Source organism: Malus sylvestris, chromosome 2, assembly GCF_916048215.2.
Source record: "Malus sylvestris chromosome 2, drMalSylv7.2, whole genome shotgun sequence".
Lineage (NCBI taxonomy): Eukaryota > Viridiplantae > Streptophyta > Magnoliopsida > Rosales > Rosaceae > Malus > Malus sylvestris.
In genome coordinates, this window is record NC_062261.1 from 10,917,912 (window position 1) to 10,939,198 (window position 21,287).

General features: G+C 40.2%; 5 protein-coding genes and 1 pseudogene across 6 annotated transcripts; 2 read left to right on the forward strand and 4 right to left on the reverse strand.

Moving 5' to 3' along the window:
- Positions 1-156: 156 nt before the first annotated feature.
- LOC126613658 (gamma carbonic anhydrase 1, mitochondrial) lies at positions 157-2,326 on the reverse strand. The gene is made up of 5 exons (XM_050281241.1): positions 1,965-2,326; positions 1,657-1,800; positions 1,327-1,452; positions 1,086-1,237; positions 157-860 (listed from the first exon to the last, which is right to left on the reverse strand). Exons 1-5 carry the CDS (start codon positions 2,077-2,079, stop codon positions 591-593), a joined length of 807 nt encoding a protein of 268 aa, XP_050137198.1. The 5' UTR covers positions 2,080-2,326; the 3' UTR covers positions 157-590.
- A 2,424-nt stretch (positions 2,327-4,750) lies between these two features.
- LOC126613660 (soluble inorganic pyrophosphatase 4-like) lies at positions 4,751-7,977 on the reverse strand. The gene is made up of 9 exons (XM_050281245.1): positions 7,845-7,977; positions 7,067-7,215; positions 6,670-6,698; positions 6,326-6,391; positions 6,005-6,112; positions 5,852-5,917; positions 5,432-5,552; positions 5,180-5,261; positions 4,751-5,068 (listed from the first exon to the last, which is right to left on the reverse strand). Exons 2-9 carry the CDS (start codon positions 7,194-7,196, stop codon positions 5,026-5,028), a joined length of 645 nt encoding a protein of 214 aa, XP_050137202.1. The 5' UTR covers positions 7,197-7,215; positions 7,845-7,977; the 3' UTR covers positions 4,751-5,025.
- Positions 7,978-9,122: 1,145 nt separating this feature from the next.
- LOC126613661 (protein RER1B-like) lies at positions 9,123-11,381 on the forward strand. Its single transcript, XM_050281246.1, has 4 exons — positions 9,123-9,286; positions 9,558-9,919; positions 10,660-10,840; positions 10,964-11,381. The coding sequence occupies exons 2-4, from the start codon at positions 9,570-9,572 to the stop codon at positions 10,982-10,984; spliced, it is 552 nt and encodes a 183-aa protein (XP_050137203.1). The 5' UTR covers positions 9,123-9,286; positions 9,558-9,569; the 3' UTR covers positions 10,985-11,381.
- A 319-nt stretch (positions 11,382-11,700) lies between these two features.
- LOC126601157 (uncharacterized) lies at positions 11,701-15,263 on the reverse strand. The gene is made up of 10 exons (XM_050267830.1): positions 13,962-15,263; positions 13,755-13,865; positions 13,220-13,397; positions 12,937-13,115; positions 12,574-12,710; positions 12,395-12,490; positions 12,161-12,230; positions 11,995-12,069; positions 11,878-11,923; positions 11,701-11,762 (listed from the first exon to the last, which is right to left on the reverse strand). The coding sequence occupies exons 1-10, from the start codon at positions 15,261-15,263 to the stop codon at positions 11,701-11,703; spliced, it is 2,256 nt and encodes a 751-aa protein (XP_050123787.1).
- Positions 15,264-16,129: 866 nt separating this feature from the next.
- On the reverse strand, positions 16,130-18,694 carry LOC126613664 (pheophytinase, chloroplastic-like; annotated as a pseudogene).
- On the forward strand, positions 18,661-21,097 carry LOC126613656 (uncharacterized). 2 transcript variants are annotated; one of them, XM_050281238.1, is made up of 4 exons: positions 18,661-19,506; positions 19,614-19,716; positions 20,244-20,452; positions 20,561-21,097. In XM_050281238.1, the coding sequence occupies exons 1-4, from the start codon at positions 18,890-18,892 to the stop codon at positions 20,823-20,825; spliced, it is 1,194 nt and encodes a 397-aa protein (XP_050137195.1). In that variant the 5' UTR covers positions 18,661-18,889; the 3' UTR covers positions 20,826-21,097. The 2 variants fall into 2 exon arrangements, with proteins under 2 accessions (XP_050137195.1, XP_050137196.1); XM_050281239.1 differs by having other exon boundaries at positions 18,661-19,464.
- Positions 21,098-21,287: the final 190 nt, after the last annotated feature.

Consider the following 21,287-nt stretch of genomic DNA (forward strand, 5'->3'; position numbering starts at 1 on the left):
ACGAGAAAATTTTCACCATGCTAATAACCCAGCTCTGTACACCTGTAACAATACAATTGGTTGGAAACTTATAAAAAAAAAAAATTTCAACTAATTGTATTATGACACTTGCTGTTCTGTTCTCGGCACAACGGAAAATTTTTCTAAGGCCACAACTAAATCAGGAAAAGATGGGGATTGAATGCAATATTATTCAAAAGATACAACAAAACAAAAAGTATTAGCAGGCTCCGATGCCTGATTTCACTTCCTTTATTTTCATAACGCATATATAAAAGCAATCAACCTCTAAACTACAAATCTAAGAGACCTTCCAAGATGCCTTAAGAACATCGAAACGTTCCATTACAGCAGTTTTCTTTTTCTTCTCAAAAACAGAAGAGAAAGTTGCTGATCAATCAGAAAGGACGGGCAGAGCCATATGCTAGAGATATATTTCATGTTTTGACCTTCACACTTCAGCCGGCCCCAAAAATTATTCGAAATGTAAAGCAGCCATTCGCCATAAATCCGCACATAAACAAAATACTCACTTACGCTAAATCTCAAGAGGTGGTACCCTTACCAACATCATTAATAGTCGTACTTGCTTAGGCAGACTTAGGTGGCAATACGTTATCAGGAAGAGTAATCTCTGCCGGTGTCTCACGAGTGACACCCAACATAGAGTCATATTCCTCATCACGGCGTCCAAACTTCTTTCGCAGCGCCTTCTCAAACTCTATCTCATCGAGGGGCTTTGCATTTTCAGCTGCATGAACCTGAGCCAAGTTGGAATAGTTTAAGGCTGACTGGGAGATGAAGGCCATCTCATCTTCTGTGAGCTTCCTCAGGAACTTTGCTGGGTTCCCTCCCCATACCTGTTATTAAACATTCAGTAAACAACCAGTTTGAAAAATTCAGGTTGGTCGTTAAAAATGATTAACAAAAAGAGCTACATTCAGTTTAAAAGTTGGCAGCTCACACTGAGTCACTTGATAACTTCCTACGTGAACTTTGTACTAAGAGTTTGTGAAATCAAGAAACTGGTTTAACTCGATACGGAATTGTCACATTCCACGCCAATAAAGAGAGTTTTGACATACCTCTCCACAGGGGATCCTTGTGTTCTGCCTTACAAGAGCTCCGGCAGCAACCATGGCGTGTTTCTCGACATAAACCCCATCGAGCAAGGTTGCAGCCATGCCTACAAATGCCTCATCCTCCACAGTACATCCATGCAAGACAGCACTGTGGCCTGCACGGTTCGAATCAAAAACCACAACCCCAGCATCAGATCCTAAAGCAGCAACCACATCACCGGAAACACAATCACATGTAACTCACCTACAGTGACATTGTCTCCGATAATGGTAGGCAAAACCTTGCCACTCAAGTTAGATTTTGCCACATGAACAAGGGAATTGTCTTGAATGTTGGTCCCAGACCCAATGCTGATGCTGTTAACATCGCCTTCACACCCGAAAACAACAATCGGAGTAAATAAATCAAGGTTCGTGATTACACTTGTAATTGCAACAACAAATTGGCCTAATTTTTCACACAAATAGATTCTCAAAACAAAATTATCCTACTTTAGGAGTTAAAACTTAAAGTTATCTTAATCAACTTTGCTAACAACCAAAATATAATGATCAAATTCACAGAAATGCTGACCTCTCAAAACGCAACCGTACCAAATGGAGGAGCCTCGGCCCACCTGAACTTGGCCTATGATCGACGCACTGGGTGCCACAAACGCCTCCTTATCGACCACCGGAGCTTTGTCGAACACGTTCATCAGCGTCCGATGCCGCGAAACTGATCAAAACAATCACAACACAATCAAGCAAAATCCAACCTCCGCAGATCTCAAAATTCGATTCAATATTCCATAAACAAAGCCACAGAATCAGGTTTGAGTGATATGTGTGAGGTAGGGTTTGGAGGAATTGAGAGACGAAGGAGAAGAATTGGGGGCGTACGCTGTTCTTGGAAGTAGTAGTTGCCTTGGAGGCGGGAACCGAGGCGGTCAATGGCTTGGCCGGTCTCGCGGATCCAGAATCCAACGGTGTAGATTGCTCTGCCCAGGGTCCCCATCGTCGTCGGAGATTGGAGGGTTTCGTAAAGCGTGAGTTTTCAGGGGAAGGTGTATGCAGCGGCGCGTATCGGTCTCAGTCGCGGTCTCAGCTGTGAGTGGCGGAGCAAAGCATTCAGTTTGAGAGTTTGAGAGTTTGAGAGGTTTGAGGAAGAGAGCGCTGCTGCTGACAAATGGTTTGGAAATGTTGGCGAGCAAAGGGGTTGCTGGACTCCCCCACTCCCTCGGAACCAATGCTCACCGTTTCGCTGCCCACATGGATCTTGTTTTGTTCGTTATTGTCTACAGCTTCCCTACGGTATCGTATGTGATCTGTCAGTTAAAAGTATAATACTAATACCTAGGGGTGGGCACTGTCCGGTTCGACCTGGTTCCACCTTCAAAATGGAACCGGAATCGGAAAATTTCAACGGTTCGATTCGGTGCGGTTCCTCTTAAATTTATTACTAAAATCGTACGGTTCGGTTCATGACGGTTCATGTTCGGTTCATGTCGGTTTACGATTCTAACCAAAATTATATATATGTTTTTTCTAATTTTCTACTTCTAATACCAAACACATATTTCAACCACAAATTCAAGTAAATTTGAGTTCCCACTACTAGATTTACAAGATTTGTGACCAAAAGATAGAAAGTGTGCATATAAATATAAATCAAAAGATAAAAATGCTCATATCAAGACCAAAGTGTAGATCTTAAACTAAAACTATAATGTACATAATGCACAATATACTGGAAAAGAATGGAGAAAAATAATGTAGGGGGAGAAAAGTCATATTACAACAAAGGAGGGGGAGAGGTGAAAAAAAATATTGCGCTTATGCACAGGTAGGGGTGGGTTCGGTTCAAATCGGTTAGGTTTTTTGCCAAAACCGAAACCAAATCGAAATTTCGGTTCGGTTCTTTTTTTTTCGGTTCGATTTTTTTTCGGTTCGGTTTTGATTCGGTTTCGGTTTTTTGTTTTGTTTTTTTTTCAAAAAATGAAAGACATTGAAATTTAAAATTTTAACATCTCCAACACAATTATAACATAAACATTCTAACTAGAATCAAAGACAATGAAAATAAACATTTAAAGTTGAACTAAAATCATCAATCAAGTCTTTCAAAGTCCAAACTAACAACCTCACAATACAAAATCGTACAAATGACTTAGAAAAGTTAAATTGTATGATGTTGTTCAAAGATCAGGGTTGTTTGCTTGTAACTACATGTTGACAACTTGATTAGTAAAAGTAATGCGTGGGTGGATTTATTTAGTGTGTGTTCGATTCTTTTCCATCACAAATTACGCAAGTAATCTACTCGAAATAAATGTTTATGGATTATGTTATATGTTATATGAGAGTAGATTTGGAAAAGAAAGCTGAGGCTGAAGTAGACAGTGCTATGGAGATGGATGTAGGTACTTCAGGAGGAGGTTTGGTTTTGAAACCTTATATGGGGGAGAAATAATAGGTTAGTGTTTAGAGTTTTTATAGGCCTTTTTTTAATATTTTGAGCTTAAAGTTTGGCAACACATTGGGTTTAGCACATTTTAACTTAAAATTGGGTTTAGAAAATAATACCCAAAACAAATAATTAAATAAAAAAATTAATTTAATTAATTCGGTTCGGTTCGGTTTGGTTCGGTTTCTAGATCACTAAAACCGAACCGAACCAAAAGAATTCGGTTCGGTTCGGTTTTTTCATTCGGTTCGGTTTTTTCGGTTTCGGTTTGGTTTGATTTTCGGTTTATTTCGGTTTTCGGTTTTTTGAACCCACCCCTATGCATAGGGTCTTCTTGGAAAAATGTCTTATTTAATAAAAATAATAATAAAACAATAATTTATATTAAAAGCGGTTCGGTCCGGTTCCTCCGGTTTTTAATATTTCTAAACCAAAACCGGAACCATTTGAAACGGTTCGGTTCGGTTTTTGTTCCAGTTCTGACTTTTTTGGTCAATGCGTTTTTTTATGTTTTTTTTGTCATGGTTCGATTCGGTTTTCCGGTTTGACGGTTTTTATGCCCACCCCTACGTATACCTTAGTCCATTTCCCTTGAGCTTGTTTATATATTTATTTTTTACATAAGAGGCATCCAACAAAATATTGGTGATAGAATAATTCATATTCTCTTGCTATCACATGAGGCGATAACGTACTTTTGGCCCTTAGATCAAACGTTATACCAAAACAAAAATCAATAGCCCGAAAGAATATATCCGTAGAAGTTCGAACTTGAATTAGAGGCTCCAACTCTTTGCTCGCTTTCTAAAACCAACCCCTTGGGGTTTTGGACGAAAAATTAAACGGAATGTGAGTAAACATGTAATAGGGGAAAATGAGATCTTTATATTAGTTCATGACGGAAATTTTCAGAAATAAAAGTTTAAAGGACAAAAGACCGTAGTACGGTACATGTTCAAGAGAGAAATCGTAAAAATACTCATGCCGGTATTGACAATAGTCGGGCCGGGCATCCGAGCATGGATCCCGGATCCCGGTCCGAGGGTCAAGGCTCGTGACCCAGGTTCACAGGCAATAAATACATGTCCAAGTTACCAACACTAGATAGATTTTCAGCCCTCTTGGTTTTGTACCATAATACCAAAACGTTTTCTTTTGTTTTCGGGTACTTAAAACACAGTAAAACATTGTAGATACAACTCAAATTGTTGGATTCAATCACTTGGAAATGTAAAACTTTGCATCCAAAGTTGCATGAAATTATTTGAACCTTTCAATATCTTTCTCCTGGGTAAAAACAGCATTCATTCGCTGTTTTCTCACTAATGGAAACCTATCTAACCATCCACAAAACATTATTCAACACGTAGATGAGACGTATGATCAAAAGTACAGCATAAGAACCCACCAATTCAAACCCAGAGAAATAGAGTGATAGTTTCAGGTATTACTAAATCGCTCCAGCCATTTCGCTAATTACAAAGCGTCCAGGTTAGCCTACTGCCTCAAGCTCTCCACGATGTAAGATGCATACAGGTTCCTGCAACACGGGACATCATATTAAGAAAACAATATAGCAATGAAATGTTTACGTTCTATTTGCAATAATCATAGGCGACCGTGAAAAGAGAGGAACTAAAGTTTATCTCACATGGAGTATCTGATGGCCTCGATGGCAGCCTCAGCCGGTAGAAAGTCTTCAACCTCAACTTCCTTGTTCTCATTCTTTTTGTCTATCGTGACATAAGAGTTAAGGGCATACAGCAAAAACCAGTTCATATTGCAAAGAGACGAAGTTTTTTAATAGATTAAGTATCTAGTTAAGGTAATTCATAACTGTGGAGTCCCAAGACTCCCAACTGCTTCAATTTAAGGGAGTGCAAGCAATGTGATAATAGGATACAGTCCTCAAAGAACCGACGAATTTCTGCAAGGCGATGTGGAGGAAGCTCCTTGAGGTCAGTGATATGGCGGAACTCAGGGTCATCAGCACATACTGCAATAATCTTGTCATCCTTTTCACCCTGCAATAGAACTCATGTTATCGATAGCTACACTCACTTCTGGATGTATGAAAACAGATCGCTATGAGATGAAACTATACAGAGAATAAATTATGAGATTCTGATTGCCAAATGAAAACAGCAGTAAAATAAACAACACTTCCTTCGCTTGTCACATTAAAAACTTTAACCACATTGATCCAGATTTAAACCCTGAATTCCCCTCAAGATTGATGTCAAGATCATATCTATTCCCAAAGGTTCAATAATTCATGCTCCATTATTCTAGTCAAACATGAGATAGAAAAAGGCCTTCTTACTTGATCAATCATGGGCATTAATCCAATAGCGCGAGCACGAAGGAAAGAACCAGGTATCACGGGCTCCTAAATGATCATTAACAAGTTCAGTCAAACATACAAAATCAGCTGTTATATCATTGTGGAGAGGATTATGTGTCCAAATGACATTACCTGCATCAGTACTAGGACATCCATTGGATCACTATCCTCACAGATTGTTCGTGGGATGAAACCATAGTTGTGCGGGTAAACAACCGATGAGTAAAGCACACGGTCAACCTGCGTTAAAGAGCCTCATGCATTAGTGTCCTCCATGAAAGGCATCAGTTTCACAATAGATGCCAATACCCTAGCAAACACTGATACGAATGTAAACGAACCAACGGTAAATATATAGAGCCCTTGTTTAAATTTCTCCAACTGTAGTGAATAAGCATGGTTCACTAAAGCGGCAACAGATTATCATTTAGGAAAGAAGAGGAAGTGTCTTACTACTATAAGGCCAGTTGTCTTGTCGAGCTCATACTTAACCTTGCTGCCTTTGCCAATTTCAACAACCTACCACAGAAATGATCATTTAGAATCGTACGCAAGTGTTGTAACAGAATCTTGAGCTAAATATACAACTTTTTTCATTTACGTTTAAATAAGTGGGGAAGATTATGCAAGTCATCATCCACTGATAGAAGCATTACACAATCTATTCTAAAAGGTCTCATGCACGGCAATTCACATGCAACACATCCATGACTTACATGTTGGATTTGTTGAAGGGTCCTTTACTAAAAGATCAGAACAATAAAAAGACTAACAGAAAGTTAGAAACAATGACTCACACAGTTGAAAACTGCTGGTGCACCAGGTCCTGCGTAGACAAAAACATCAAGCATTATTAACCAAACATGTAAAGTATATGTCAAATTTTACTCACACAGTTGAACTCTTGAATAACAGTCTCTCATGCACAACACACTGAAGTGCAATACTCACACACACAACGGAATCTAAGCTTATCTTAGCTGCTTACATTCATGCACAATGCACATGTCCTCACCTCACTCTCTGCTACTACTACTCCACACACACTAAAGTAACACCTAACACGTGGCACGTCACTTTCTTACGCGGTGTTGCACGAGAGTCCAACTAACTTTGCTGACTTAAAGAAATGCTCAGGCGATCAAAATTAGAGAGAATTTTAATATTAAATGTCAAAAAGCCAACAAATTTTACCAATCTCTAAGTCATGCCAGGGATGAGCAGCAACAGATCTCCTTGACATTGAAGAAAGGATTCTTTCATTGAGTTTAACGTGAGAAGACCCCGACTTCTTTCCACTCCCTTCTGCATCATTGTTAGCCATGTTCACCCTTTCCACTAACCTTGAAAACAGAAAGAAGACAAAAACAACATAACCACATCATCTTCTTGAACAAATCATATTCACCCACTAACCAATTACACAAACACAGTTAATTTCACCGAGTCGAAAACATGGCAAAGGACTAATAAGAGCAGAAATATGATCTGTTAATAACACAAATGGGTTTTCTGTCAACATCAAGGGGGCAACTAAAATTGGAGATTTCCTCTATAAATGATGGGATTGAAAATTTTCACTCAAATAATATACTCATCGCATGCAACAGATTACCTCCGATTAAAATCACAGAAATGAAAGAAATCGAATCAAGAAAAAACATAATCACACAACAATTACACGATGATCATCAAGATTAACCAAAGAACCAAGAAGCTGAAGTGTTCATGCAAATTGCACACTCAAAACAGACCCAGAGAAAGAAACCCACATGCCAACAATTACGGTTCCAAATCCAAAACCCCATTAAAATAAATCAGGTAATCAAGAATCTTCATCTAATTTTCTTCAGTTTAACACAAAACAGAGCGTACAATCCATAAACTAAACCGTTAATCAAAGACACAGAGAGAGAGAGGAGACGAAGTCAACCATTGCAGAGGCCACTGGAAAGGGAGGAGAAGAACTTACAGTTGCAGAGCAGCAGAAAAAATGGATTCTAGAATTTGTGCGAGAAAATTGGAAAGGTACCGTGAGAGCTGTGAGCTTAATTTATAAGGAGGAGGACGAAGACGCTTTTTGTCAACTTCTTGCAGCGGTCAGTCAAAATGTCAATGGGAGCCGTTGGATTGTAAAGGAGTCAATCAGACGGCTGATATTTCGGTTACGCGTCAGGAAATTAGTTCCCAGGTCAGCAACTTTGGCGCAAAGTATTTAGCATTTTGTCGGGAAAGGATCATCATTTCCATCAAATCCACCTAATCAATCAATTTGAACATTTGAAATTTGATTCAATAACTGCAAATAGGAGTTTTTTTTAGCATTTAAGTTTGAATAACATTTCTGTCATTTATCATAATTTATAGGGAATTTTAATGAAAAGTTCATTGTACTGTTCACTTAAAAAAATCACATTTTTATACTAAGTTTGAATAACATTTTAGTCAATCATGGTACTATTCATTTTACCCTTTATTTTGTCCTTATCGTTAAAACGTAAAATTTTCAAATATTTTTCATTAGTTTTCCTTAATCCATAAACTAGGAATATTCCCAGTTTTATTATTTCATATTTTCAACCCTCCAATTTTCATCGGTATATTCCTCTTCTATCCCTTTCGAGTGGCTGCCATACTACGAAGATTGGTGACATCAAATCAGTCAAATCAGTCAAACAATTTTTTTTTTGGCATGACCATAAAAATGTTAATAAGGACGACGTTTGGTCCCATTTGCACATGTCATTGTTAACTTAAAAATGGAATTTAGGTTGGTTGCGTTGACGGATCTACATAAGAGCGAGTGAATAATACTATACTTGTGTGTTTTCGCTCTTGATGATGAGTTTTTATGGCTGTTATAGGGCCAACTTGTTGATCAAAATTCCTAAGATGATTACAGTAGAGTATGGAGGACAAAATGGTGTGAACTTGGGCTACATCTTGCCTCCAACACAAACATTTCCTCGATCCGTCACTATGGGAAGATCATTTATTTACAACACTCGTTTGTATTCTTGTCTTTAATTACTATGATGCTAAATGCTTAGTATAGATGAATTCGATAATTTCATAAAGAGCTTGTAGCTCAAACTTTTAGAGCGTTTACTCCTTTACTCGAATTCTGTTGTTCAAATTCGTCTTCCAAAATACCGTTTGAAAGAGAGAAAAAAGATGAATTTTCATTATTTTGAAAGCCCTATTACGTGAGCCTAGGCCTCATTGGGTTAAATTGGGCTTGTTTGACCCGGCCCGTTATTAGGCCTGCCCACGAAGCTGGACGCGGGTAAGAGACCTCCCAGATCTTTATGAACTAAAAGAGACCACAAGATCAAATCGCGGAGTGGCAGCAGTCGTAAATTCATCGTCTTTCTCGTTTCGTCCGCTTCATCGAAACCCTAACTCAATCGCCTGGTAATTTCCTCTCTCGAAGATCCTACTTTCATCTGTGCTTGATTTATCTTAGTCCGCAGTTAATTAATTTAATTTGTTCACTCATTTATGCACAAGAATAATCTGTAGCCCCCTGTTTGTTTCCCGAGAAAATGGGATAGAAAATTTCGATTCATACATTTTTTTTCCCTCAGTTATGCTATTCTATGTTGAGCAAACGAAGTAGCTTGATTAGTTAGGTCAGTTTCCAAAAATGAAAAAGAGAGTAATTTTTGTTGCAATTTTTTGGTAGAATCCGAATTAGATGGAGGGAATTGGAAGTGAGGGCGGAGCAGCAGCGGCGCCACTGGCCCAATGGCGGAGCAATTTTGCGAGAGCATTCCAGTACTATTTGGATCGGTCAACGCCTCACACTGTGAATAGATGGCTAGGAACCCTAGTTTTGGCTATGATTTACATTCTGCGTGTGTACTATGTTCAGGGGTTCTATGTTGTCTCCTATGGTCTGGGGATCTACGTTTTGAATCTCTTGATCGGTTTCTTCTCGCCCAAGGTTGACCCGGAGCTTGAGGCCTTGGATGGGGCTTCATTGCCAACAAGTGGTTCTGATGAGTTTAAGCCTTTTGTTCGCCGCCTTCCCGAGTTTAAGTTCTGGTAAGTTTCATTCATTCTTTTGCTTCATATGTGCAATGATGGTATCTAAACAATAGTATTGTGTGGTCCGGTGTGATTTATTATGTTTGGGGTTTTCTTCATTTTGATGGAAACCCCCCTTTCCATATGTTGGGCATGTTAAAGGATATGTGAATGTATCTTGTAGTAGTAATAAATGCTTCGAGTGTCTTCTAATTATGCCATATCTGCGTGCTATTTTTCGTGTGTATTTGGTTCAACTTACGTAGAAATGTATGAAAACCATATATTTCCCTCTTTACAGAAGGGTTTTCATGGGTTTTACTGTAATGGTAGAAAACTGTGTTTGAATAATATCTCAGGAGTAATTCTTAACTACTGAAGGATGGTTTTGCAGTTGAAGTATCGGTACGGCTTATAGAGTTATAGGCATGAGGTTATTTGTGTTATTAAATTCCTTGAGTGACTGAGTCAACAGGGTGTTTATCCCTTGGAGTATCAGTTAGCATAAATCAATACGTGAATTTCAGATTTCGTGCTGCCATCTGATTCATGTGTATTGGAATTATACCAGCCGACTGGTTCAATACCTAGTTTCATGACTAAACTGGCTCACCTCACAAAATGAAAAGCAGCAATGAAGTTGAATAGTCTCTAATTCTTAATATCACACTTGCTGTAAAATCTCGGAGAGTTCTGCAAGGATGTTGTGTACGACCTTTTTATTATCATGGAAAATGAATGTGTTCAATGTTTTTTAGGTATTCCATCACAAAGGCATTCGTTATTGCATTTATCATGACCTTTATTTCTCTGCTGGACGTACCTGTTTTCTGGCCAATACTGCTATGCTACTGGATTGTTCTGTTTGTCCTCACAATGAAAAGGCAGATCCTACACATGATCAAATACAAATATGTTCCATTTGATATCGGAAAAAGGGTGAGTAAATATATTCTCATTCTTTCTCCCCATCTTTTTGGTTGGCCCTCATAAGTACACGGTGAGTCATTCCTTACCATGATCGGAAACTAATTATTATGCTGTCCCCATTTGTTCTTGCAGCGATACACTGGAAAGAAGTAGTCTGAATGGGAGCGGCTTTTCTACAAATCTGAAATGAAATGCTGCCGATTTGTAGAACCTTGAGTGAAAGCAAAACGATAAATTTGGGATCTTAAGTTTGTTTTGAAGGTAATGTTCCCTCAGTATATTTGAACATGTGCTAGCCTCTCTAGTTTAGAAGCGGATGACAGGTATTGTCAGGATGCCCTAATAGTTAAACTTCCATAGCCTAATCAAAGTTCAAGTTGCATTCGTTTTTCGTTAAACATTGCCTAGCAGATTAAAATATACATTGTTGAAGACACAGCTAACAGCAGTCTATGTTATATTGTCTGTGTGTTGCATGAACATGTCGTGTCGGGGGCATGAACCCAGTGTATTCGTTGCATGTAAAGCATGAGAAGATGTTCCATGTTCAGATGTGTGTGTTTACATTCTTTCATACTAAAATATTGTTCACATGTTTTTCGTGTTCATGTTAAAAGAAATACGTAAAGACCGAACCAAGAATGTGTAAGCTTGTTTTATTTTATTTTTCGTGTAAACAAAGAGAATGCATGCCTTTGTGCTATATCTAAATCTTTGTGATCATCTTGACCCTAGGAAAAAAGCTTCAGGGCTGTCTGTCTCTGTCTCATTCTCTTTTTTTCCGAGTATTAGACTGCCGTGACACAATCTTGATAAAAACCTATACATAGACGGAAAGAAACGATCAACTCTCGATGAGAGTATATAAACTACACGTGCTGCCGGTTGTTGGAACTCTTCCGGCATATGCTCATGAACTTGGCCACAAATTCTGCATAAAAAGTGCATGATTAACACATAAACTTACTACAAAACTGGACTCAGTGCTCAAATTATTGATTCCTTATATAATTGGATGAAGGATTTTGGTGGCTTGCATATGTTACCTTCTAGTTTCAGTAACGCACTCGCTCCTGCTGGGAGTCTTTTCTCCTGCATGGACAACATTTGAGTCAGTTCATCTTCTCCGAGAGCCGAAAGAGGGAATGAGGTAGAGAACTTACATAATAAGCATGCCAGTAATAGAGTTCCCTCTTAGAACTAGCATCCACTCCCTTTAGGAACTGTTCCACAAGCTTCTGCATTTCGGAAAATGAAAACTCTGTCACGAAATTATACTTTGGTGACTATGTATATACGAACAAGAAGTTTGCGGGATCGATACGGTACCAGTAGAATCAGTTTCGGATGTACAAAATCAATAAGAAGCTTTTGAAACTTTCCCCGGATGAAAAATAGTCTGACACAAGATTAATACGGAAAATCAATTCAAACACTGCGGGATGCTGTTAGGGATGCTGTTAGATGAACGGTGTAACTGAGTTAGATGTGAAAGCCCTCGTGGGTTTCGCATCCGTCAATGATTGTGAGATTCACATCATTCAACGGATGCCAGTGAAATACCTCTTAGGTGACGGATCAGCTAGGATTTCGGAAGCAAGTTCTTGCACCACCTCTTCCCATCCAAGTGGAATTGGTTGTTCTTCTCCAAAAGGATAGCTGCATAGGCAAAGCTCCATGTAAGTTGACTTTACAACAACAACGTCAAAATTTCCAACAATTTATTTGCAATATGTTCTCACTTATGTGCTTTGCATGCTTCAAGACCCATGATCGCTTTTCTCAGATTCTGCTTTGATTTATTTGCAATCTTATTGGCAAGGCTCATAGGTAGGTCAAATTCCTCCTTCCTGGCTATCTGAATAAGAACTTCCATGATCTGGCAAAGAGAAAAGTAAACTATAAGCTGACGTGCGCGTAGCCACGTTGGCCCATAAAGATGCCCCCCTCCCCCCACATGCACATGACCCGAGTTCTAATTCCCCCTCCGCAATTTAGATTAGTTAAGATAGAATATCGCTTGTATCAAAAAAGAGAAAAACTTAATGCATTATCAAAGGTCAAAAGAGCATTTTGGGAACCCTAAAACCCAATGTAATACTTACTTCATGAGTCACAGGAGCATCAACCTTGATGACTTTGCACCGGTTTTTCACCGATTCAATGACACCGGAGTCATTTTCGCAGCAAAGTATGAGCTTACACGCATCCGAGTAACAGTCCATGATCCATTTGATCAAGTGCTGAATGTGCTCTGCTTTGTCGACACCATAAAGAACCATCACTGGTATATAAAAAGGAAGGAGAAGAGAACCATGTTAGGTTTTTGAGAGAAATAGGTCAAAAGTGTGCAGAGGGGATTTCTGGGTGTGTTGAGAGAATTTTGACCTTTATGATTTGCCTTGAAATTTATAGAGCTGACTTCAGGAGCAAGTTCATTGTCATTGTTTATTTCTCTGACCAAACCCATTAGGGCATATCTGGCATTTGGTTCCAACTGTACATTGAGCTCCACATGGTGAGGGCTGGATGTCAATGGAACCACCAGTTGCATTGTCCTTTGTTCCTGTTAGCATTGGTTCGTGTAAGAGAAATTTGAAAACGCTCATCCAATACAGATAAATCACAGTTTGACACGTGCACATAAACTTTATTGAGTTTGATAAGTTATTTACGCATAAGTGTCAGTGTGTGATTTTAAAGTAAGGAGGAACGACTCTTTTACTGTAAGAACATTATTTCACAAAATGTAAGGCATTATTTCTATCTCAAATGTCTATTTCACAAGAGAATACCTGAACCTGGAAGTATCTCAAATCATGAGATATCTGCAGGGAGGAAACAAAAGGGAAAGATGATCAGTTCAGTCAATTTACATGGAAAAAGATTTGAACTTTGTTGACTTTGATGAAAACAAACGTACTTCCCAACTCGCATCACCGTAAACTTCTCGTAGATACGCCATTGTTAGAGCTTTCTTCCCAGAACCAGTTGGTCCGGTAAGCAAAATATGTGGACTGACGTTATCAATCACCTACATATTCAACGGAGCATGAGCATATGGAAGAAATACGCACAAATGGAACTGGTTCCGAGAAAACAATTTACAACGTATAAGAAAATTACTCACAAGTTGCTTGAGAACTTGAGCTTCTTGCTTGTGGCAAGTGAATCCATTCAACGAAGTAGGTCTATGCTTATCAGCCCACAACTGCCTGAGACTCTCTTCCACGAACGCCTTCTCGATGAATGCAGCCTCATTGAACGTGCTACGCTCAGGTGATAATTTTTTGTTCTTGCAAGAACTCTTTCTCATACACGAAAACCATGCCTGACTTTCGCTCTTCCTCCTATTATCCGTGAACTTCCTCATGCTGGCGGTTGTTGTCCTGCTTGCATCACTCCTCATGCTGCTAGCCATGCTCAGCCTCCCGCTGCTCTGCCTGCTCACCGCAGAGCTGGAAGTGGTTGTGGTTGTCTGTGACAAACCATACGAAGATGAAAGTCCGCGGACATTGACATCGTGACCAAAGTTACCATTTGATCGAGTAGTACTTCTCTGTTGTGAGGCGGCAGAGGAGACCATTTTCGGTTTTTGTAAGTGATTTTGAGGCAATGCCACGACATTGCATTCTCCAGAGAAAAAGATGTCACCTGGTGCAATAGAAACTGAGGTTTCGTAAATCGGAGCAGCTTTGTTATTCAAAATGGGATCTGGAGAAGTTCTAGCAAGCTTTGCATGAGCAAGCAGTTCATTGATTTCGCTGACGGATGGTGTGCTCACTTGCCCTTGCTTCTGATGAGCCATGCTTTTGGACAATGGTGAGGGTGTTCTCTCCCCTTTTGTAGGCGTGATTGAACGATTGCTTTGCTGGTCAGTTTCTCTCAGTGATCTATGCCGCAGAGCAGCTGCTGATCTTCTGCTGTTCGTTCTTTTATGATGTTGGTTTCTGTTTGAGTCTACAATCTCATCACCATCGTTATTCAAATCGCGCTCTTCTTGGTCTGCTTGAAAAGGTGAAACATGTCTGCTGCGCTCGGATTTTCCCAAGGGGCTGATGTTCCTACGAATATCAGAACCCGCCATTGGCAAAGTTCGAGCATTGCTGTCACCTCTTCCAGGCTTGTAGGGCGACTTGCTGTTGGTTCTTCTTCGAACTGGGCTTACCACTGAGGTAGTTCTTGGAGTAGGGCCGTCGTATTCAATCCTGGAAGAATGTCTCCTGCTCTGCCTCAAAGGGCTGATCTTTCTTCCCAAATCCAACTCTGGTTTTGCCCCTCCAGATTCATATCCTCCATTAGGCCATTTGTTTCCGCCGTGCCACGGGCTATCAAGGATGTCTGTCTCGGCATCAGATGGCTCATATCCACTCCTCCTTTGCTTCACCGGCGTCAGAGAATTCCTCCTGTGTCTTGACCCATTATTCTCCATTTTTAACTGACCAAATTGAGGCAACGATTAGAAAGTGACTCAAATCCTTATAAGCCCTTGCAAGGTTTCTTAACTTGCCGATAAAGTGGTCAGGCTCAGCAAGTGCGGCATCAACGACAGGGAAAACAACCCAGATCACCAGCTAATCCCCCCAAATGACCGCCAAATTGAGCACCAAGAGCTTACAACAAAACCCAATTCAACACAAGGCCGGAGTCAAAGGGTTGATTCAGAAGCACAAGAAATTCGAGAAGCGAAAAACATAAACTTATTAAAACAAAAGGAGACAATGGGAAGAGCAAACAAAAGGGTGTCTTAGGAATCTGAGGAGGGAATGCTTAAAACCTGCGGATCCGTTGCTTACAAAGAAGTTGAACAGAAGCCATTGATGATGTTAACTATGTCGATGTCTATGCTGTGAGTGTTAAGTTTACAGTTGTAATAAAAAAAAGAGAAAAAAAGTAAACCTAGTGTTTCTGAAATTTCTAAGCTCATGTTTTTGTCTTTGTCTTGTCTGTTTTTATGGGACTATAAGGTTGCAGCCTTCCGGCAACGGGCCGTTTGAAGTCTTAGGAATCTCATCCGCGTAACAAGTTGTCGCTTTGTCTCCTACTAAATGAACGATAAGTCGATAACACTGTCATGGACGGGTTATAGAATGAATGGACAAAAAGTTTATACTTTTAAGATATAAGGCTAATCGATATACATTTGTTACGTCAATGTATTTTCTTGAGCTACAAGTCAATGTATTTTCTGGTTTGTCGCACTCTAAAAGCTTCTTACTTGTGGCTCAAGAAGTGCACAAAACTCACTCATCACTCTCTCCTTGTTTAACTCTTCCACCAAAAGAAGCTTTAAAACTCTTTTCAACAACGAAGAAACGCTTCCGCAAACATAAAAAGCTCAGAAATGGAGCCAGATACACAAAGGAAAGCTAACCTCAAGAAGTAATTGATATATCGAATTTACAATTTTACATTGGCAAAGTATAATCCTCGAATCAAACATGAGGGGTGGTGCTACATACTTCTTGTTCGGACTGTTTGGAGAGAGGTTTTGAGTGGCGAAGTTGATAACCAATCTAATAAAGCCGTATTGACAAGCTCTGGAACTTCATCGTGTGGGCAGTGCCCGGCCTGCAGACTTACCAAAGTTGTATTTGGATAAAATGCTTTCATGGTGTTAGCCTTGGCAGGACCTACCCACGGATCCAAGTCCCCCCAGACCAACAACAGCGGACAAGACATCTTGCTTGCTTAAGACACTGTCAAGAGTATAATTGGTCTGGTTTCTCATGAACCCGGTCATCAATCTGTGCAAAACAATCAAGAAAACATCATACATGCACGAATCAGACATCAATTTTCATGACCAAATCTTCAAGATATCACTAGTCTCGTCATCCCTATTCAAGGGATCTTTATTACAGAACAGATCTACACATACCTGTAATAGATTTCTCCAGCGTTCGGGTCAGCTGCTGGCATTATTATGGACTCCACCAGATAGTCATCCGCATTGGCGGTGTTTTTATACACCTGTGTTGGCAAAAATAAGTATTTAAAACACATCGTAATAAAACTTTGTTACGAATTTGGGAGGCTTTGTATAGTGATTGGAACATCACGGGGAATTGCGCGTTGGGATGAAGGTGGCGTCCTATCTGCGAGATAAGTTTCAATAAGGTTGACATTACGCTCAGACTACACGGAAAAGCTTAGAAACTAGAAAGTGACTTGCGCTCTTTAAGACGGATTCAAAATGTGCTGGTTGCTTTGCTTGCCAGAACAAAAAATCCAAGCACCACCCGCTGGAAAACTTCCTTCAGGGGCTTTAGGATGAACTTCTGCAGGGCTGTTTCCTCCCGAGACTTCTTGGCCTCACTGTTAGGATTTCCAAACTGCCCTGCAGAATTCAGGAGTGCAACTCCAACTACTCGCTCGGGCAACCCAGCAGCTGCAACCAAAGCAGTAAAACCTCCAAGACTGAAAATTTACGGTGAGCCATATAATCATTATCTCAAAAGCCATCTCAAAGGAAAACATGAGATACCCTTCTTAATCGGAAAAGTTACCCTTCTTAATCAGAAAAGTTAGGAAAACCTTGATCAAGTTTTATGCCCGTAAATTTAGAAAACATTACTTGATGGTTCAAAAGCACGATCATCCCCGTTCACGAGTCTTTTTCTGTAATGTAGTAACAGATGAATTATTAAAGATGCAGTATGTAACCAATCAAAGTTCAGATTACCTGTTTCCAACTAAAACTGTCGGTTCTTTCACAATCTCCTTCAAGAAATCCACCACCTGATCTCTCCAAACCAATGCATCATAGTCAACAAGTGCTTTCTCACTCCATCCGAACCCCAGCAAGTCTATAGCATAAACCTTATATTTTTGGCCAACTCTGGAATATTGTACCTGTAACATGGGAAGAAAACAAAAACTTATCGGCTTTAAAGTATACACGCAAAATCACATGGTTAAAAGAAATCCAAACCTCCTGCAACTCAAAATATGTTGACAACAACTGGGTTCTAATCACAAAAGCAAAGAAAGGAAAGCTCCCTCGGTTTCTTGAAATTTCGTATTTGATCTGATTCTTAATCTTAAAGCTCTCACTCTCCGTTTATAGGCTGAACACCAACTCCCCACACGGTGGATGGAACTTAGAGGAACTTGCAAACGACCACAAGTAAATGTAAACAAATAAAACTGAAGGGAAAAACAGAAGGTGGTGGGCACAAAGCAGCAAACCTCCAGTGAAATGCAGAAGCACCAAAACCATGAATAATAAGAACAACCGGAGGCCCTTCTCCTTGTACTACATAATGTATTTTGTGACCCCTCCATGTCCAAAAATTGCACCCCTCCGGCTTAAATTCCAGTCTTTTAACACCTAATCCAAAACCCTTTTGCCTAAAAGCAGGAAATATTGCAAAGAAAACATGAACTAAGATGGTAAGTAAAGAGATTAACCTTGAACTGGCTGAGCAGCCAAAGAAAAACCCATGACTGGGAGTCCTGCAGCTGCAACTCCTGCAAAAGCAAAACCCATCCTGCTCATTCCACATTTGCTTCCTTCCAAGTGCAAGCAACATTCAGTGGTCGGTACAGTACCCAGAAAAAGACATTTCAAACTTCTTATTTTCGAGAACTCGAAATTCTAAACTACTCTAATTTACGACCATAACTAAAACTCGGATGCACGAGACTGACTTACTGACCAACTAGTTTAATCCACGTCTGCAAAATCGAAACTTGATTGAATTAAATGCAAAGATGGAGTGATTGAACTTACTGTGGCAATTATATGGTCTTGTGGGGCCAATGAACCTGCTTTCATGAATTAGTATGGACGACGACATCGCAGTGGCTGTGAAAACCTCTCAAATTTGAGCTGTAATTTGTAGAGTTTTGAGCTTTTGCATCTCTCTGGTTGGTGTACGTTTTGCGTTGTGGAGAACTGGAGGACGCCAGCTCGGGTGATTAAACGGTCTGTCGTTTTTCTTCCTGGGTCAACGACGTCGTTCTTTTCAATAATCTCCAGGCCATCACCGACAGTCGTGCTTCTTCTTCGTCTGCAACTCAACAGCTCCCAACCGAAAATTTTTCATTTGCGCCATGGAAACTCCGGCGAGAATTCTCAGCCTCAACCTCCAGCTCTTCGCCAGAACGACACCGTCCGCCTTCGCTTTCTCTCCCAAACTCCACAGACCCGCGAAGCCCTTGCCTACATTTCACACTCTCGCTCGAAACAGCGCCGTCAAAAGAACCCCCTTTTCTCTTTCGCTCGCGCAGCCGCACTCCTCGTTCTTCTTCAATCCGAATCCCTTCAAATCCCTCCCCCTTTCTCTCTCCCCCCTGTCGACGTTCAGCAGCTTCAACCACTCTCTCTCACCCTCAAACGACGGCGTTTCCACCTGGAACCGGGCGTTCCACGGCGGGATTAACGGAAATGTGGGTTCTTTCGGGACCCACAAACGTGAAGTGACGGTGGTGTTGCTAGGCTGGCTCGGGGCCAAGACGAAGCACCTAAAGAGGTACGTGGAGTGGTACAACTCCAGAGGCATTCACGCCGTGACCTTCGTCGTTGATCCGAGGGAGGTTCTCTGGTTTGATTTGGGCCGCCGGGTCGAAAATCGGGTTTCGGACTTGGCCCGGGATCTCGCTTCGTGGCTGGAGGAGGGCGGAGAAAGGTGCTTGCTTTTCCACACCTTCAGCAACACGGGTTGGTTTGTGTAGGTAGTCTTTGTTTGAATGAATGTGATTGATTAGTGTTACTGCTTTCATGGATTGTCAATTCCCGGGTTTTCGGAGTTTGCTTATAGCGGTTAGTTTGTTGCAGGTATGGCGCCATTCTTGAAATTCTGCAGGGGAGGAAAGACCTGATGGAGAAGATTAAAGGGTGTGTTGTTGATTCAGGAGCAGCTGAACCGTTTAATCCTAAGGTTTTGTTGATCATGGTTTATCGGATTTTTAAGTATCGATTGATTGATGTCGAATAACTAAAGAACTTGTCATGAGAATTGGATGAATTGTTTGCTTAGATTGAACATCTGATGTGCTTTTGATTGGATTCCCTAGTTAGTGGACTCTGAATTGACTTGCTGCTCATTAGACTGCTGCAACTTATCACCTTGCAATGCAGATTCTGAATTGTTTGTTGCGTTTTGATCGAATCTTCAATGTAATTAGTTGAAGCCAAGGAATGTTTATGAATCTAGTTGGCCGAATATGTTGTTTTTTATCGATTTATGTTTAGTTTTATGGTTTTACATAAATGTGAGTTCAGCTTGAGCTATATGTGTTTCTAATTCATAACATCATCGCATCACATTTCTCTATTTGGTCAAATGTCGGTGTCAAGTTCCACTCCAGATTTTAGAATCCAAAATTGGTGTCGTGCTTAGTAGTATTGCGTCTGTTGTGTACTTGGTACTGTGTGCAAATGATTACCTTCTTTTAACCTTGACAGGTGTGGGCAGCAGGGTTTTCTGCTGCGATTTTGAAGAAGCACAGCTCTTTAACAAGCTTTGCGGTTGAGGCTAGAGATTTAAATGAGTCGGAAGATGCAGCAAGCTTGTCAAAACTGCAAGAAGAAAAGCCTCCGCTAGTGGAAGCCGTGGTTCTACTGATGTTAGAGAAGCTGTTTTCGGTTCTTCTAAAGTTTCCTGATGTGGATAAGTAAGCTGTTTTTTTATTTAAACGCTTGTAAATCTTAGATGATATATAAATGGGCAGAACATTTCATATGAAAGGTATATGATTGACTTTTGTATTGTTTTCTTTCAGGAGGTTAACGCAGGTAGTTTCTATTCTTTCGGAAAACACTCCTTATTGCCCGCAACTTTACCTATATAGCACTGCCGATAAAGTCGTTCCACACCAGTCAGTCGAGTTGTTCATGGCGGAGCAACAGCGGAACGGTAGAATTGTAAGGTCCTTCAATTTCGGCACAACACCTCATGTGGATCACTTCAGGAATTTCCCTGACATATACTGTTCAGAGCTTGACAGTTTCTTGAAAGATTGTTTAACTACAGTTGTGACGACGTGAACTCTGCAAATGCAGATTGTTGTGTAGAAGTCATTTGATTTAAAGAGCGGCTGGTGTGTTCCCAATAGGAACACGTCCGAGGTTATAAATGTGTCGATGAGTTTAGTTCTCACGCACCAAATGCCAATAATTTTGTAGTCTATTAGATCACAGGGCTGGAAGGACAGTCTAACCTGTGTTTAGCGTACCAATGGGAGATAGCGTTTAATTTTTGTTCAAGTTAAAAGAACTTAATGTCCATGTTATCTAATGCTTATTTTGAACTTTTCATATCTTACTGCTTCATAGCCTTCGTTCATGCTTGCATTGTTAGAGTTTCAGTGGATTTATTTTTTGACTAACCGATATTCTAATCTACTCAATTTACGAGTTAGATGATTGGATTGGGCGCAAGGAGGCATGCACATGCAGCATGACCAGTTGGCCTAACTCACGTCTGCATAACAAAAGTAGATTTGGAAT

What these genes read in the sequence shown, in the direction of transcription:
- LOC126613660 (XM_050281245.1), bottom strand. Translation starts at nt 7,196, where the DNA reads ATGGCTAACAATGATGCAGAAGGGAGTGGAAAGAAGTCGGGGTCTTCT. An exon ending in CTGGCATGACTTAGAGATTG is followed by an intron (nt 6,699 to 7,066) that starts GTAAAATTTGTT and finishes TTGTCTACGCAG; the next exon opens with GACCTGGTGCACCAGCAGTT. An exon ending in AGACAACTGGCCTTATAGTA is followed by an intron (nt 6,113 to 6,325) that starts GTAAGACACTTC and finishes TCTTTAACGCAG; the next exon opens with GTTGACCGTGTGCTTTACTC.
- LOC126613656 (XM_050281238.1), top strand. Translation starts at nt 18,890, where the DNA reads ATGGAAACTCCGGCGAGAATTCTCAGCCTCAACCTCCAGCTCTTCGCC. An exon ending in AGCAACACGGGTTGGTTTGT is followed by an intron (nt 19,507 to 19,613) that starts GTAGGTAGTCTT and finishes AGTTTGTTGCAG; the next exon opens with GTATGGCGCCATTCTTGAAA. An exon ending in AAGTTTCCTGATGTGGATAA is followed by an intron (nt 20,453 to 20,560) that starts GTAAGCTGTTTT and finishes GTTTTCTTTCAG; the next exon opens with GAGGTTAACGCAGGTAGTTT.
- LOC126601157 (XM_050267830.1), bottom strand. Translation starts at nt 15,263, where the DNA reads ATGGAGAATAATGGGTCAAGACACAGGAGGAATTCTCTGACGCCGGTG. An exon ending in ATGCTCCTGTGACTCATGAA is followed by an intron (nt 12,711 to 12,936) that starts GTAAGTATTACA and finishes TCTCTTTGCCAG; the next exon opens with ATCATGGAAGTTCTTATTCA. An exon ending in ATTACTGGCATGCTTATTAT is followed by an intron (nt 11,924 to 11,994) that starts GTAAGTTCTCTA and finishes TTGTCCATGCAG; the next exon opens with GAGAAAAGACTCCCAGCAGG.
- LOC126613661 (XM_050281246.1), top strand. Translation starts at nt 9,570, where the DNA reads ATGGAGGGAATTGGAAGTGAGGGCGGAGCAGCAGCGGCGCCACTGGCC. An exon ending in CTTCCCGAGTTTAAGTTCTG is followed by an intron (nt 9,920 to 10,659) that starts GTAAGTTTCATT and finishes AATGTTTTTTAG; the next exon opens with GTATTCCATCACAAAGGCAT. An exon ending in CATTTGATATCGGAAAAAGG is followed by an intron (nt 10,841 to 10,963) that starts GTGAGTAAATAT and finishes TTGTTCTTGCAG; the next exon opens with CGATACACTGGAAAGAAGTA.
- LOC126613658 (XM_050281241.1), bottom strand. Translation starts at nt 2,079, where the DNA reads ATGGGGACCCTGGGCAGAGCAATCTACACCGTTGGATTCTGGATCCGC. An exon ending in CTACTACTTCCAAGAACAGC is followed by an intron (nt 1,801 to 1,964) that starts GTACGCCCCCAA and finishes TGTTTTGATCAG; the next exon opens with TTTCGCGGCATCGGACGCTG. An exon ending in CAAGGATCCCCTGTGGAGAG is followed by an intron (nt 861 to 1,085) that starts GTATGTCAAAAC and finishes GTTTAATAACAG; the next exon opens with GTATGGGGAGGGAACCCAGC.